This window comes from Cornus florida, unplaced genomic scaffold (genome assembly GCF_030987335.1).
Source record: "Cornus florida cultivar Cherokee Brave unplaced genomic scaffold, ASM3098733v1 CherokeeBrave_3.0.0_Hap2_Chr02, whole genome shotgun sequence".
NCBI lineage: Eukaryota > Viridiplantae > Streptophyta > Magnoliopsida > Cornales > Cornaceae > Cornus > Cornus florida.
The window spans coordinates 84,199,483-84,212,773 of NW_026775572.1; the positions used below are offsets into that span (position 1 = coordinate 84,199,483).

The 13,291-nt window shown below is 36.9% G+C and overlaps 1 protein-coding gene across 2 annotated transcripts; it reads right to left on the bottom strand.

The window, feature by feature from the left end:
* Positions 1–184: 184 nt before the first annotated feature.
* LOC132295395 (putative disease resistance RPP13-like protein 1) lies at positions 185–7,289 on the bottom strand. Of its 2 annotated transcripts, none has more exons than XR_009478459.1 (5): positions 1,889–2,174; positions 1,699–1,798; positions 1,446–1,543; positions 681–769; positions 185–579 (listed from the first exon to the last, which is right to left on the bottom strand). XR_009478459.1 is itself a non-coding variant. In XM_059793667.1 (5 exons), the coding sequence occupies exon 1, from the start codon at positions 6,469–6,471 to the stop codon at positions 2,254–2,256; it is 4,218 nt and encodes a 1,405-aa protein (XP_059649650.1). In that variant the 5' UTR covers positions 6,472–7,289; the 3' UTR covers positions 185–579; positions 681–769; positions 1,446–1,543; positions 1,699–1,798; positions 2,181–2,253. The 2 variants fall into 2 exon arrangements, 1 of the variants encoding a protein (XP_059649650.1); XM_059793667.1 differs by lacking the exon at positions 1,889–2,174 and adding an exon at positions 2,181–7,289.
* Between the last annotated feature and the right edge of the window lie 6,002 nt (positions 7,290–13,291).

Sequence of the window (13,291 nt, forward strand, 5' to 3'; positions counted from 1 at the left end):
AATGTCTCAACTTTTTGCAAATCAAACACCTCATAAGCATAATGATGTAAATTAGACAAACCTTTTATAGAGAATAAAAATTAGGGCTTTTGCTTAATGATGCCTTACTGTTTCTAAATTCTCAGAGCATACAACATTTGACTTGAATCAAACCTATTTCAGAAACATCCTCAAGGCAAGTTAATGAAATGAAAATTTAAAGAACATCTGTAATTTAATGATAAAATCAAACATTTAAAGAAAAGCTAGTCTCTTCCCAAGACTGGTAAACCTTACCACGCTCACCCAACCCCCAAAAAATAAATAGGAAAAAAAAAAAGAAAAGGGTTTTCGATGATCATCTCCAAACTCAACGAACAAGCCCCCTTGGCTATAGTTTAAATATACATTTCAATTTGATGATAAAAATTAATAAACTCACAAACTAATGTAAACTCTGCATGAAATTCCGACAGTTGTTGATGTCATTTTGAAAAATAGCATGGAACAATTGTTCAAGAAACGAGCCCCTACGTACGCAGAGGCCATGTTTTATGATTCTGCATTCCAGCACCAGCATCGACTCACATTCATAGTGTCCTGTGCAAAAGCATTTATAAACGTCGCCGATTTAGGAAATTCAAAAATAGCAATGGCTAAAAGTACTGAGAGAAGTATTATGAATGAGAGGGTGGACATACGTATTATCAATGAGAATTGACCTCATACTCCACCCCAACACTTATATATGCCTCTGTCACCATGTTGCAATGGCTTTGACACATCGTACCTGCATATTCACCAGAAATGATTCTAGTATAGTCTGTCCGTTTTTTGAAAAGATGATACAAGAATCACAAAGCTAAAGAAAGTTGCAATACGTAGCTCACGAAGCAATATTAACAACCATTGCATTAAAAGAAATACCAAGATTTCAAAACATGTGATATTAAAATCAAATATATAGAAGTAAATTAATAAATCGTCCAAATTACAATTTAAACATGTACCCGAGTGGCTAATGTAACTGAAGGGTAAGTTCATAAACCTCGGCATCTGTTTCACAAGGACAATGAAGAATATCTCAAAAATGTTACAGTGACTCTTTATATTATGGAATTTGCTATGTTTGTGATCAAATATCCTTTTACTGAGAATATGACTTAACAAAGACCAGTAAAGTCTCTCCAATGCCTTAGTCCAAGATGAAAAGGAACAACTATTCTGTGATTCTGCATCAATTTACCAACATCATATAGTCCTTTCATATCCATATGTCCCGGGAAAAATTATCCATAAATGTCATAAGTCAAGAATTTTTTTTAAAAAAACGTTAAAGTACTGAGATAATCATATATATATGTGCGTGTGCGTGTGTGTGTATGTATATAGGAAAGATAAATAAGTTAATAGAGCATTTCATTATATTTGTTTATTTGGTAGTAATGGAAAACCCTAATTTTTACCTATGGACCATTTTATTTTACTTCTGCTGTCTTTTCGCCATATTCCTTTGCATTCCATCATTGTTTCTGAGGATCAAACAGAGATCAAAGGGTTTTAGCTGCAAAAGAAAATTATATTAGTCTGCATTCTGCAATAGTCTTATCAAATTAAACCTGATATCTTTAAGATATGTCGCTGATTGCAAACTTGTTGAAATTATCATCTTGTGTGACATTAATTAAGATTGTATCTACCAAATGTGGAGGCACATACCTGACTGAGAATTGAAGTTTCTCTGCAACCACAATGTTGAGAAAGTTGAGATTTTGATCTGGGCATGGTCTAACATTATTTGTCATCGATCTTTCCAGTACTTCAACAAATGCAAACCAATAAAAAAAATATTAATAAATAGAAGGAAGTAATAATTATGGTTATGGTGGATAGACTGAAGGGCAATTACCTTAGCATGAGCAAAAGATTGTACATGTCAATCCAAACTAATTGCCAAAAAATAAAAATGAACAGTTGCTACATGAAGATGTTTATCTTCTTAAAAGATCTTGATCGCAGAAAATAAATTTAAAACCTATATTTTTTTTACGTTGAAGAATCATTATAATGGCTAAGAAAAAAGAAAATTGAAAATACGACGAATATATGGACAAAACAAAAAATGGTATCAACTTCCAAAGACATTTGTTATCGAACACAACATAACAAAATGAAAAGCTTTGCAATGAATGTTAAATTACCTGAAATTTCATCATAGAAACAGCACTCTAACCAAACAGAACCATCACCTATATATAAGCATGCATCAGTGTCTCACTCCAAGTTTACGATGTCTTCACCATCGATCCTTATGTGGCGGATTCGGGAAATGTTGGGCCAATGTTTCAGCAATGGACATTTGCGTATTTGCAGGAAAGAGAGGGAGTTGGGCAGCCCCTCTTCTGGCAAGGACTGGAGTTTAGGGCAGTAACTGATGGACAGAGTTTTAAGAGAGGTGAGGTGTTGAAGGCCCTTGTGGTTCAGTGATTTCAGATTTTGAAGGTTAACGATGGTAAGAGAGGTAAGAGAGGTGGGCAATAGGCACTCCTCCGGAAATGACTCCAACACTTCTTCTTTATATTCACCGCTGATGCTGAATGTTTCAAGAGATGGGAGTGTTTGCAAATCCCACCCAATCCGGCCCTTCATCAGTTTCTCGCATTTATAGATCACAAGTGTAGTTAAGTGGGATGGCAAACCTCCGTCTGGAAATGATTCAACTTCTGGACACTTCTCTATCGTCAATGATTCAAGAGATGGGAGGTGGGTGTGCATTCGTTGAGGCAGTGACTTTAGATTCTCACAATCACCGATGTACAAATACATCAGATACTGAAGCTCGTTCGGGATCAAAAGCGTTTCCAAATTTTTACACCACAAGATGTTGAGAGAACGAAGCTTTGGAAAGAAGCCTAATGACAGCAACTTGAGATGATCACAGCTTTCAATTAAGCTCAGATCTTCAATGGATGTGTGGTAATTATGCCCCTCCATCTCCTCGGACAAGGGAAACTCTAATCTTCCACAGTCAGAGATGGAAAGCATTTTCAATGCAGCGATGGGAAAAGACACCTGAAAAGATGAACAATTGTTGATGCGCATCATATTCATGATTTTCTCTGATGGTACTGCTACTAGGGACCGTAGAGCTTCACATCTTTCGATCTCCAAAGTCTTAAGCATCGGCAGTAACCCCACGTCCGGAAATGACACAAGCCTCGGGCATTGCTCTATCTTCAACCTTTCAAGATTTACTAATTTGCACAACTCCTGTGGCAATTCCTTCAAGTCTGGCATGCATGAAATCTCCAATTTCTGAAGAGAAGACATGTGTTGCAGCTGCTGTGGCAATTCCGTCAAGTTTGGAATATCTGAAATCTCCAAATTTTTAAGAGAAGACAGGTGTTGCAGCTGATGCGGCAATTCTGTCAAGTTTGTCATCTCTGAAATCTCCAACTCCTGAATAGAAGGAAGGCCTTGCAGCAACAGCCTAACTTGATTGGATACAAGCCGTTGGCATTTTGAAATTTTAAGCTTCGTTAGAGATGGGAAGCGGATGGATAATTCACTGGTCAACGTAGGACAATTGACCAAAGAAAACTCTAAAAGGCAAGAGAATTCTCCAACCCCTGATGAATGCCATTCCTCCCACTCCGACATTCGTTTAAAGCTTAGTTTCTCCAAATATTGAAATGGTTTGATCGAAGAAGAAGCATTCCCATAGAACTCTTGACCCACCTTCCTTATTGCTTCCATTCCTTCAATCCTTAGATTTTTTAGAGATGGTAGCTGCCCAATCGGTGGCAAATAAGAGCAATTTGCACAGTCTATAAGATCCAAAGACACCATATCACGAAACAAATGAGCTCTCTCTAACCAATTCGGAAATCTTGTGCCCCCATAGTTAATGATGCGGAGATCCTTCACTCCCACATGAGCCTGTAGCTGGTCGAGTACATCTCTTTCTTTTTCTGAATCATTTGTATCACCACCACATTCCAGCTCTAACCCTTCAAGGTGCTCCTTCCCTTTCAGATTGGCCTCTGATGCATCCAGACTACGGGTTACATTTTTCAGCCCCAAAATGCTAAGTTGCCCCCGAAGTTGACAGAGTTCCTTCAACCCACTAATCTTTGACCCACCATCCTTGCCAACTACAAAATATGTTAAATGTTGGAGATCTTTCAATCTGCTCATCTGCTTTGGCATTTCAGTCAATCTAGTTTCTCTGATATCAAGATGGCGCAAGTTTATTAGTTTTCCCATAGTCACAGGCAATTCAGTGAGATTCTCACAATATGACAAATCTAATGTTTGTAAATTGCACAAGGTCGTTACTGAATCAGGTAACCGCTTGATTTTTGTCCAAGAGAGATCCAAATAGCGTAAATGAATCAAATTTCCGATTGACTTGGGCAATTCAGAAATCTGATATTGAGACAGAGACAGAACCCTTAAGCATTTTAGGCTCGGCAACATATCAATTAGTACCTTATTGCCTAAGAAAGAAATTTGTTTGTTTCTTGAAAATGATATGAATGTCCGTAAACACTCAACTTCATTAACATCCTTGAATTTCTCAGATGCATCATATTCGCCTTGAACATATGAGAAATGGCGGACTTTTTCGCAGTTATGATTAAGGGGCTTGGCATCTTCCAACATAAAACAAAACTCTCCAGATATCTGTTGAGCTAAATCATGGATTAGGTCATGCATCACAAAACCAGAACCACTGTCATGACTTAATCTCTGAAAGAAAGACATTGACAATAGTTCACGGAAGTAGTCATTACCTACATCTTCCAATAACATATTGGGTTGCTGTACAAGATCTACAGCAATCCATAACTGGATTAACTTTTCCTTTTCAAATTTGTAATCTTTTGGAAATATTGAACAATACGCAAAGCAACGCTTTAAATGTGAAGGAAGATACTGATAGCTCAATCTTAGAGCCGGAAGAATGTTTCTCTCCTTCAAACCCCATATCTTGCTTTTAAATATATTTTTCCAATCCTGAATATCCTGTTTAGACCGCAAGAGACCTCCCAGTGATTTTACCGCTAAGGGCAAGCCTTTGCACTTCTCCACAATTTGTTTGCCAATGCTCTCAAAGTCTGAATGAGCCATATAATCTCCACACCCAAATGCATGCTTTGCAAATAATGACCAACAATCTTTAAATGACAATTGCTCCAAGTAAAGAATAGGAACGGTGCCCATTCGAAATGCGACATCGTCAATGCGTGTTGTCACGATAATCCTACTTTCTGGTGCTCCAGCATTGAAAGGTTTTATTAAGCAGTCCCATTCATTGTAGTTGTGATTCCAAACATCGTCCAAGACAATTAGAAATTTCTTCCCCGCTAGGGTCTCTTTCAACTTAATTTGAAGTTGATTAAGACTCTTGATGTCAGCGTTTGATCCAGTGAGATCATCAAAAATTCTTTTTGTTATCATGTAAGTATCAAATGGATCAGAAACACAAACCCATGCTTTCATATGATGAAATTTCTCATTTACTCTATCATCATTGTATAGAAGTTGAGCAAGGGTAGTCTTTCCCATCCCTCCCATTCCGACAATAGGGATTACAGGAATCTGATTCCTAGTTGCATTCTCAGACAACAACAATTCCATTATCTTCTCTTTCTCAACATTCCTCCCATAGATATCAGATTCAACTACCACAGAAGAAGTTTCTTGTCCTTGCCACTGTTGTCTTCCAACATTCTCAGTCAAATTAAGAGAATTGTTTTGGTTGACGAACTCCTCCAACTTACTGATGACCTCTTTCATCTTGGACTCTATTGCTTTATCAGAAAGATAAGCAGGAGTCGAGACAAAACAATTAATGCGTAACAGAAATCGCCTCATTAGAAGGAAAAATCGACTCAAACTAACCTTACTTCTGCTTCTTTGGGTTTGGGGCAGATCATCAGCTTCCAACTTGTTCCTCAAGGCCTTGGTAGAGATCTCGTCCAGCAAGTCGTCAGCTTGGTAGACAACATGTTGGAGCTTGTCGAGCCAAGCTTTCACTGCTGAGTTGGTGATCTGCTTGTCCTCTGCATCATCCAGAAGTACTTGAAGGGCCAGTAAGTTCGTCTCCATCTTGCCCATGAGTCCATCATCAATTTTTTGTTTGGAAAAAAAGTTGATGAACTCGCGAGAAGCCAGCCGATCAAACAACACTTGAAGGGAAGCCGAGAGAAATGCTCCACCCACCAAGGCTTCAGCCATGCTCTTTTCTTCCACGAGAGAGAGAGAGAGAGAGAGAGAGAGAGAGAGACTTAGCAGTGAAGAGAGGTTCAATATTCTGTCTAAGAAGGACCAAGTAAAGCTTAATGGGAAATTGCTGAAAAGTCTAATATGGATGCTGCAATATGCCCCCACACGGCAAACACCAATAATGCAGTCCATGGACCCAACACGGCAGACACTGTGTTTAGTCAAGCAGAGGGAACTTTCTCCAAGGGGGGACAAAAGCATATGCCAGAGACCAAGAAATATGCACCAACAATGTTGTACATTATCTTATTCTAATTTCTCAGTACATATAAACTTTGTGATAAATTTTGGGACGGTAATATTCTGTCATATTTCTAAATTATCAACCAGTCTTTTGTTGAGGCAATTTAAAGCAAATACAACATTTGTGCTATACAAAATAATTCGGCTCCAATTTGTAAAGTATCTCTATTAGTTTATTTCGCATTCATAACAAAGAGTAAAGAAATTTATCAAAAACTTGGCACATCAGCTTTCTTGTCAAAATTTATGAATGATAAATGATAAAAATAAATATAAAAAAAGAAAAAGCGGGAAAAACCAGAACATGGAGAAAATTCCTTGGAAGAATAGTAGTTGATTTTTGATTGCATTAATTAGTTAATGATATGTAAAACTGTATTGAACTAGCAAATTAGATTTTGGTGATTATATATAACAGCTTGAGTTTTTTTTTTTTTTTTTTTAATAATTTGTTTAGTTTTTAAGAAAACAAAATGGTAATTATATTTTGGAAAACAAAATGGTGTCTCTTCAAATATCAATTTACCCAGCAATTTTGGTACTCGTCCACAACTTCTATAACAAAAGCTAGTTTTTGTTTTAAGAAAATGACTAACTAAAAAAATTACAGAATTATGCTGACACCAGATAAAGCTTAATTACAGGTAGGTGCAAACTCAAAAACAACTGAAATGTCAAAAAATACTCAATTTTTTTTTTTTTTTTAATTCATTTTAATTAAAAATTCTGGCTTAGCAAATGACCCAAATACCCCTATGTTACAACTACCCCCTCTGATCTCCCGCCAAATTCTCTCTCGCCCCCACCCTCTCACTCTGCAGCAAACCCTAGCTTTCATCTATCTCTGTCAACAAACCCTCACTCTCTTTCCATTAAATCCATCTCTTTATGGATCAATTATCTGTAATTTGTAAGTGTTCTTGTCAGTGTAAGTGTTATATTCTTAAAAAACCCTAACGTTCCTCGTCACAAGTTCTCTCTTTCTAAATCTATATGCAAGCAACAGAAACTCTATAGGCGTTTCAACCCTATATCTGAAAATGTGTGTATTGATAATTTGGTAAACACTACTAAATTAATTTGATGCCATGGAGAAAGAGATAAAAACAACAGAGCACGAAATGGAGAGATAGAATCACCGTGATTAAGGGAGGGCAACAACACAAACGGCTTGTCTTCTATGGAGGTCATCCCACCGTCCGATGCTGGAAGTTTCGATAGCTGAGCTCACATCTTTTTCTTTGATCAACACTTGGATCAAAGAAGATATAAATACATATGTATACAGATATACATATGTATATATATACATATGTATGTATTTGTTCTATTGACAAGATTTGGGTTTTCAGGGTGAAAATTGGAGGGCTGGTGGTGGGAAAGATTAGGGTTTTCAGTGTTTATGATTGGGAGAGATGGAGAAGCTTTAGTAGACACAATATTGATCATAAGCACTGGCTTGTTCAATTTGCTGCAATTTAAATAAAAAATTGGTGTTTTCATGCTAAATGTTGAACTATTAATTTGAGTGGAAAATTGGATCAATATGTGTATGTAGCTTTTTTTCCCTTAATTTATTAAACGGAAAATGATAGGTTACCTAATGATTTTTTCTATTAAGTACCAAATCTAACCTATTTTTGTCAAACAATTTTTAAAAAATAATTGTTTAACATGTAATAAGTATAACTAATAACATCAAATTTGATATTAATTCAGCGATTCCTTTACGGTTTTCCTATCATTACTCTTATTAAATACATATCCAAATTTTTTATTTTTACTCTCTTTCTCATTCAAAATAAATGTCCTTTGTCGCCATAACGGCAATGGTAGAGATCCGGTAAGTTCTTGAGATCTCGCTTTCGAATCGCACTTCTGATTTGAATGATGCGTGTATTACGAGACAGATACATGTGCTCTAAGAAAAAAAAAACTATTATTTTATTTTTTTAATTATTATTTTTATATACACTGCTGTACAATTGTTCCCGAAACATTATAGTCACTTTTAATTGTAATATTGTTGACGCTAAAATCGACTAGCTTAGTCGATTCTAAATTGATCTTTTGCCGGCGTGCCAGAACCAACAATGTGATTCGAGTGTAAAATTGTCAACTAAAGTCTCGTTGAGAACAATAAAACTCCTCCTATGAATTCAGGATTGCCTTAATTAAAAGGACTTTAACAGTGAATAATATAATAACCATTTGAGAATATAAATGGGAGAAAATATAAATATAGAAGGTGATAGAGAGAGTAAGATAGAGAGAGAGATAGAAATAGCAACGATGATATATGGGGAAAGGCTTCCGAAAGCAATAACAATATTTAAATGATTTTGAGGGTGCTGAATCACTTTCTCAGCAAGCCTCTACAATTATTTATAGAATAATACGTAAAACAAACTCCTACCTCCTACCTTTAAGTATAATTGACTTATAAATTTAAACTAAACTATCTTAGAGATAACTATTAGTAATTAAATGAAACCTAACTAAAAGATAAACACTATCACTATGATCCCTATTCATCAGTTAATTCAAAGGATTCTTTCATTTTTCTCACTCTTACATTAAATTCCAACTCTAATCCACGTGAAAAATACCATCCACCTGTAGTTCAAATATTGCCACACCACTACCCATGCAATTTTACCAAAAGGGTGTCAACAATACCCCCAATTTTAAATGTTTTATTGGCTATCGGCTGCCCAAGCCGATAAGATATTTGTTTGAAATTTAAAATACATTGGAAACAAATTTTGAACAAGGGATGCACTAGTCACTTAGAATAAGATTGTAAATCAACAAGCTCCAAATCTTTATTTTTTCTGAATCACCCCTAAGATGATCTTTATTTCATATTAGCCAAATCTGCTGATTTAAGCTTTTTTTTAGATTCTCAGAAAGTTTGCCGATATCACCTTTCCATAAACCCAGGAAGGACTTGCCCCGATGCATTTTCTAACTCCATTAGAAAATCATGATCATGATCGGTAGGAATTAAATTTTTGTGAAGCATCATTTTAGCCGATCTGCTAATTATCTCTATGACATTGTGCCAGGAAGGAGTTTTCTTAGCTGATTTCCTTTCAGCCGATTTTATCGCAGCCGATTTTGCATTCAGCTCCATTGGCAGGACTGCACCATGCCCAAAAGTCCATTGATCGGCAAGTATGACCTCACTATAATCAGCAGGCTAAAGTGGAGCGTATGGATCAACTAACTTTTGTTAGGGGTTAGCGATCACATGCCCCCCAGCAACTGCTGGTCTTTCAGCTGATTTTCTTTCAACTGATTTTGTTTCAGCCGATTTTCTCAATTGAGCTCTAAGTAACCTTTTGAAATTAACATCAGCTAGTCTTTTTTTTCTTTTCTTGAAATTGGGCTGAGGACAGCGAACTAAAACAATTCTTTCAACTGATGCTTGTTTTTACTGATTATTAGATATCACAATCGGCAAAGAATTCTGGTACATAGGTCGCTTTGCTTTCAGCCAATTTGTACCCTTACATTCATCAGTACCAGGTTGATAACTTTTCCAACTTTATTATTGATAAATCATCTGTTGTGACTGATTTACCACCTGCCGATAATCAGCTGCTGAAACTTGCTGATAATCTGATACTGATAATTGAAATTTTCTCTGGTGACAGATAATAATCGTGCCGATCATACAGCTGATATTCTCTACCATTGAAAGTCGCAAAATCATTGTTAGGCTGAAGTGGATCACATAGATCAACCCATTCCCATTGTGGGTTTGCAATCACATGCCCCCCGGCAGCCATCGGTGGTATTTGTGGATTGTTTCTTCCTCGATTCTGATTGCCCCCCATAGCTTGCTGTTCTTTCTGAGGGGGAATCTGCAGTACTGGCGAGTGTTGCTGCTAAGGATGGCAGTGGGGAGGGGCGGGGCGGGGCGGGGATCTTATTCCCCATCCCCATCCCCGCCCCCATCCCTGCTTAAAATTTCACCACCATCCCCATACCCGCCCCCGCCCCCGCCCCCGACCTCTTATCCCCATCCCCGATTAACATATATTATTTTTTTTAAAAAAAAAACATAATTTTTCTTATTTTCATATATATAATAAATCTAATTTAGTAATAAATGATTAAATGTAAGGGTATATTAGTAATTTAATACTTAATCAGGGCGGTGCGGGGTGGGTTTACCCCATCCTTGCCCCCGCCCCCTCCCTCGCTGGGTTTTCAAAATTTACCCCCATCCCCATCCCTGTTTACATAAAAGGGTCCCCTCCTTGCTATAAACGGGGCGGGGCGGGGCGGGGACCCGGCAGGGATGGGAATTTACCATCCCTAGTTGCTGATTCTGATTTTACTGATGTAGTACTAGTGGTTGAGGATGTCTACACCCTTGAGCTACCTCGGCCTGGATAACCAGAGCCATCAATTCTTTAACCTCCTGATTAATCTCCCCCATTTCTTGCTGTTCTTTCTGAAGGGGAATCGGTATAACTGGTGGACGTTGTAGAATAATCTTTGACAAATTTTACATTCGGCTTAATCGGCATCAATGGTATTTCTGTTATTATCGGCGGATTGCTGATGGGCATACTAAGAGTTGTGTTCAGCGGGACAATTCCTGCCGTAGTTGTTTGTGGTCCTTGAGAAATGTTTGTCAATGGTAAAAAAAATACGTTGAAAAATTGATTCATGAGATGCCGAGTTTTCAGCTTGATGATGACTTTGGATAGCCGATATCTGAGCCATCATTGCTTTCATCATCTGATTAATCTCCTCCCCTAATTAGGCAAACACCTTCTGATTAAATTCTCCCATTTGAGGATTTATTTGGGATCTTATTTCTCCCATTTGTTGATTTACCACCTGCCGATAATCGGCTGCTGGTGACTGGTTTGCCACTTGCTGATAATCGATTGCTGGTCGTTGATAAATTTCAGTCCAACCATATGACTGATTGGCTATCGGCTGCCCCCATGTACCGAAGATCGTGATACGAGGGTGACATGCTGATTTACCACATGCTGATAATTGGCTGCTGGTGACTGGTTTGCTATTTGTTGATAATCAGCTGCTTGTCGCTGATAACTTTCAGGCCAACCATATGACTGATTGGCCATCGGCTGCCCCCCGTGTATCACCTGCTGATAATCGGCTACTGGTGTTTGCCGATAATCAGCGACTGTTGGCGTCTGCCAATAATCAGCGACTGGTTGTTGATAATTGTCTAGCCAACTATATAACTGATTAGAATATTGATACATCGGCTGATATGACTAATCAGAATATTCATACGTCGCCTGAGAAACCAACTACATATTTTTACTATAATTTATTCACCTAATGGGGTCCTATTGGGCATGCTAAGAAAGTTGACGTTAAAATCGGCTGGCTTAGCCGATTCTAAATTGATCTGTTGCGGGCGTACCAGAACCAACAATGTGGTTTGAGTGTAAAATTGTCAACTGTAGTCTCTTTGAGAACGTTGACTTTCAGGCGATGCGAAGAGAAAGAGAACAATAAAACTCCTCTTATGAGTTCAGGATTGCCTTAATTAAAAGGATTTTAACAGTGAATAATATAGTAACAATTTGAGAATAGAAAGGGAATAAAATATAGATATAGAAGGTGATAGAGAGAAAAAGAAAGATAGAGAGAGAGAAAGAGAAATAGAATGAGATAAAGAGAAATAGAACGAGATAGAGAGAGATAGAAATAGCAAGGATGCTATATGGGAAAGGCTTGAGAAAGCAATAACAATAATTAAATAATTTTGAGGGTGCTGGACCACTTTCTCAGTATGCCTCTACAATTATTTATAGAATAATACGTAAAACAAACTCCTACCTTTAAGCATTTTACTTGCATTACCACTCTATAATATAATTGACTTATAAATTTAAACAAAACTATCTTAGAGATAACCATTGGTACCTAAATGAAACCAACTAAAAGATAAACACTACCACTATTATCCTTATTCATCAGTTAATTCAAAGGCTTCTTTCATCTTTATCACTCTTACATGAAATTCCAACTCTAATCCACGTGAAAAATACCATCCACCTGCAGTTCAAATACTGCCACATCACTACCCATGCAATTTTACCAAAAAGGGTGTCAAGATATTAGGATCTAATCTAGAACGTTATTAGTTTATCGGTATTTTTTTGCACTAATTTAAGAAGTTATCAATTCTATTTAAATACAATTAAAAGTAAAATGACAAAATTGGACAATTTATTAAAGGAGAATAAAATTGAAACAAGTTAAAAAACCATTCCAACCCAAAGCCAAAATAGAAAAATCAAAGAACCATGTGCCCTTGTAAATACTCCAATTTCCGGAAAACAAAAAGAGATCTGTTGGGCGCCATTTATGATAAGAAATTCAACATTCATGGCATTGATATCCAATGCGACAATCATCAAATCATGTTTATGAAAAATCATGTGTTATACTCGTGGCCATGATCATTGTGAATCTTAGTCATTATTTACTTAAAAAGAAAAAGATTGATCTTGGTCGTGGCCAAATGGCTCAGCGGTACCAAGGCCCAGTCTTCTAAAGGGAGGTTTTGGGTTCAAGCCTCTGCAGAGGTGTGTGTGTGAGTTTATTTTACCATCCAAAAAAAAAAAAAAAAAAAAAAATCCATGAAAGTGGTATAGTTTAGTAATGGTAAACTGAGAAGACGATAACTTAGGTTGATTTCATATTCCCATTGGATTGGAATTGTTGTTTCTTTGACTTATTTTTTAGAAATTATCCAATTTTGTCATTTTACTTC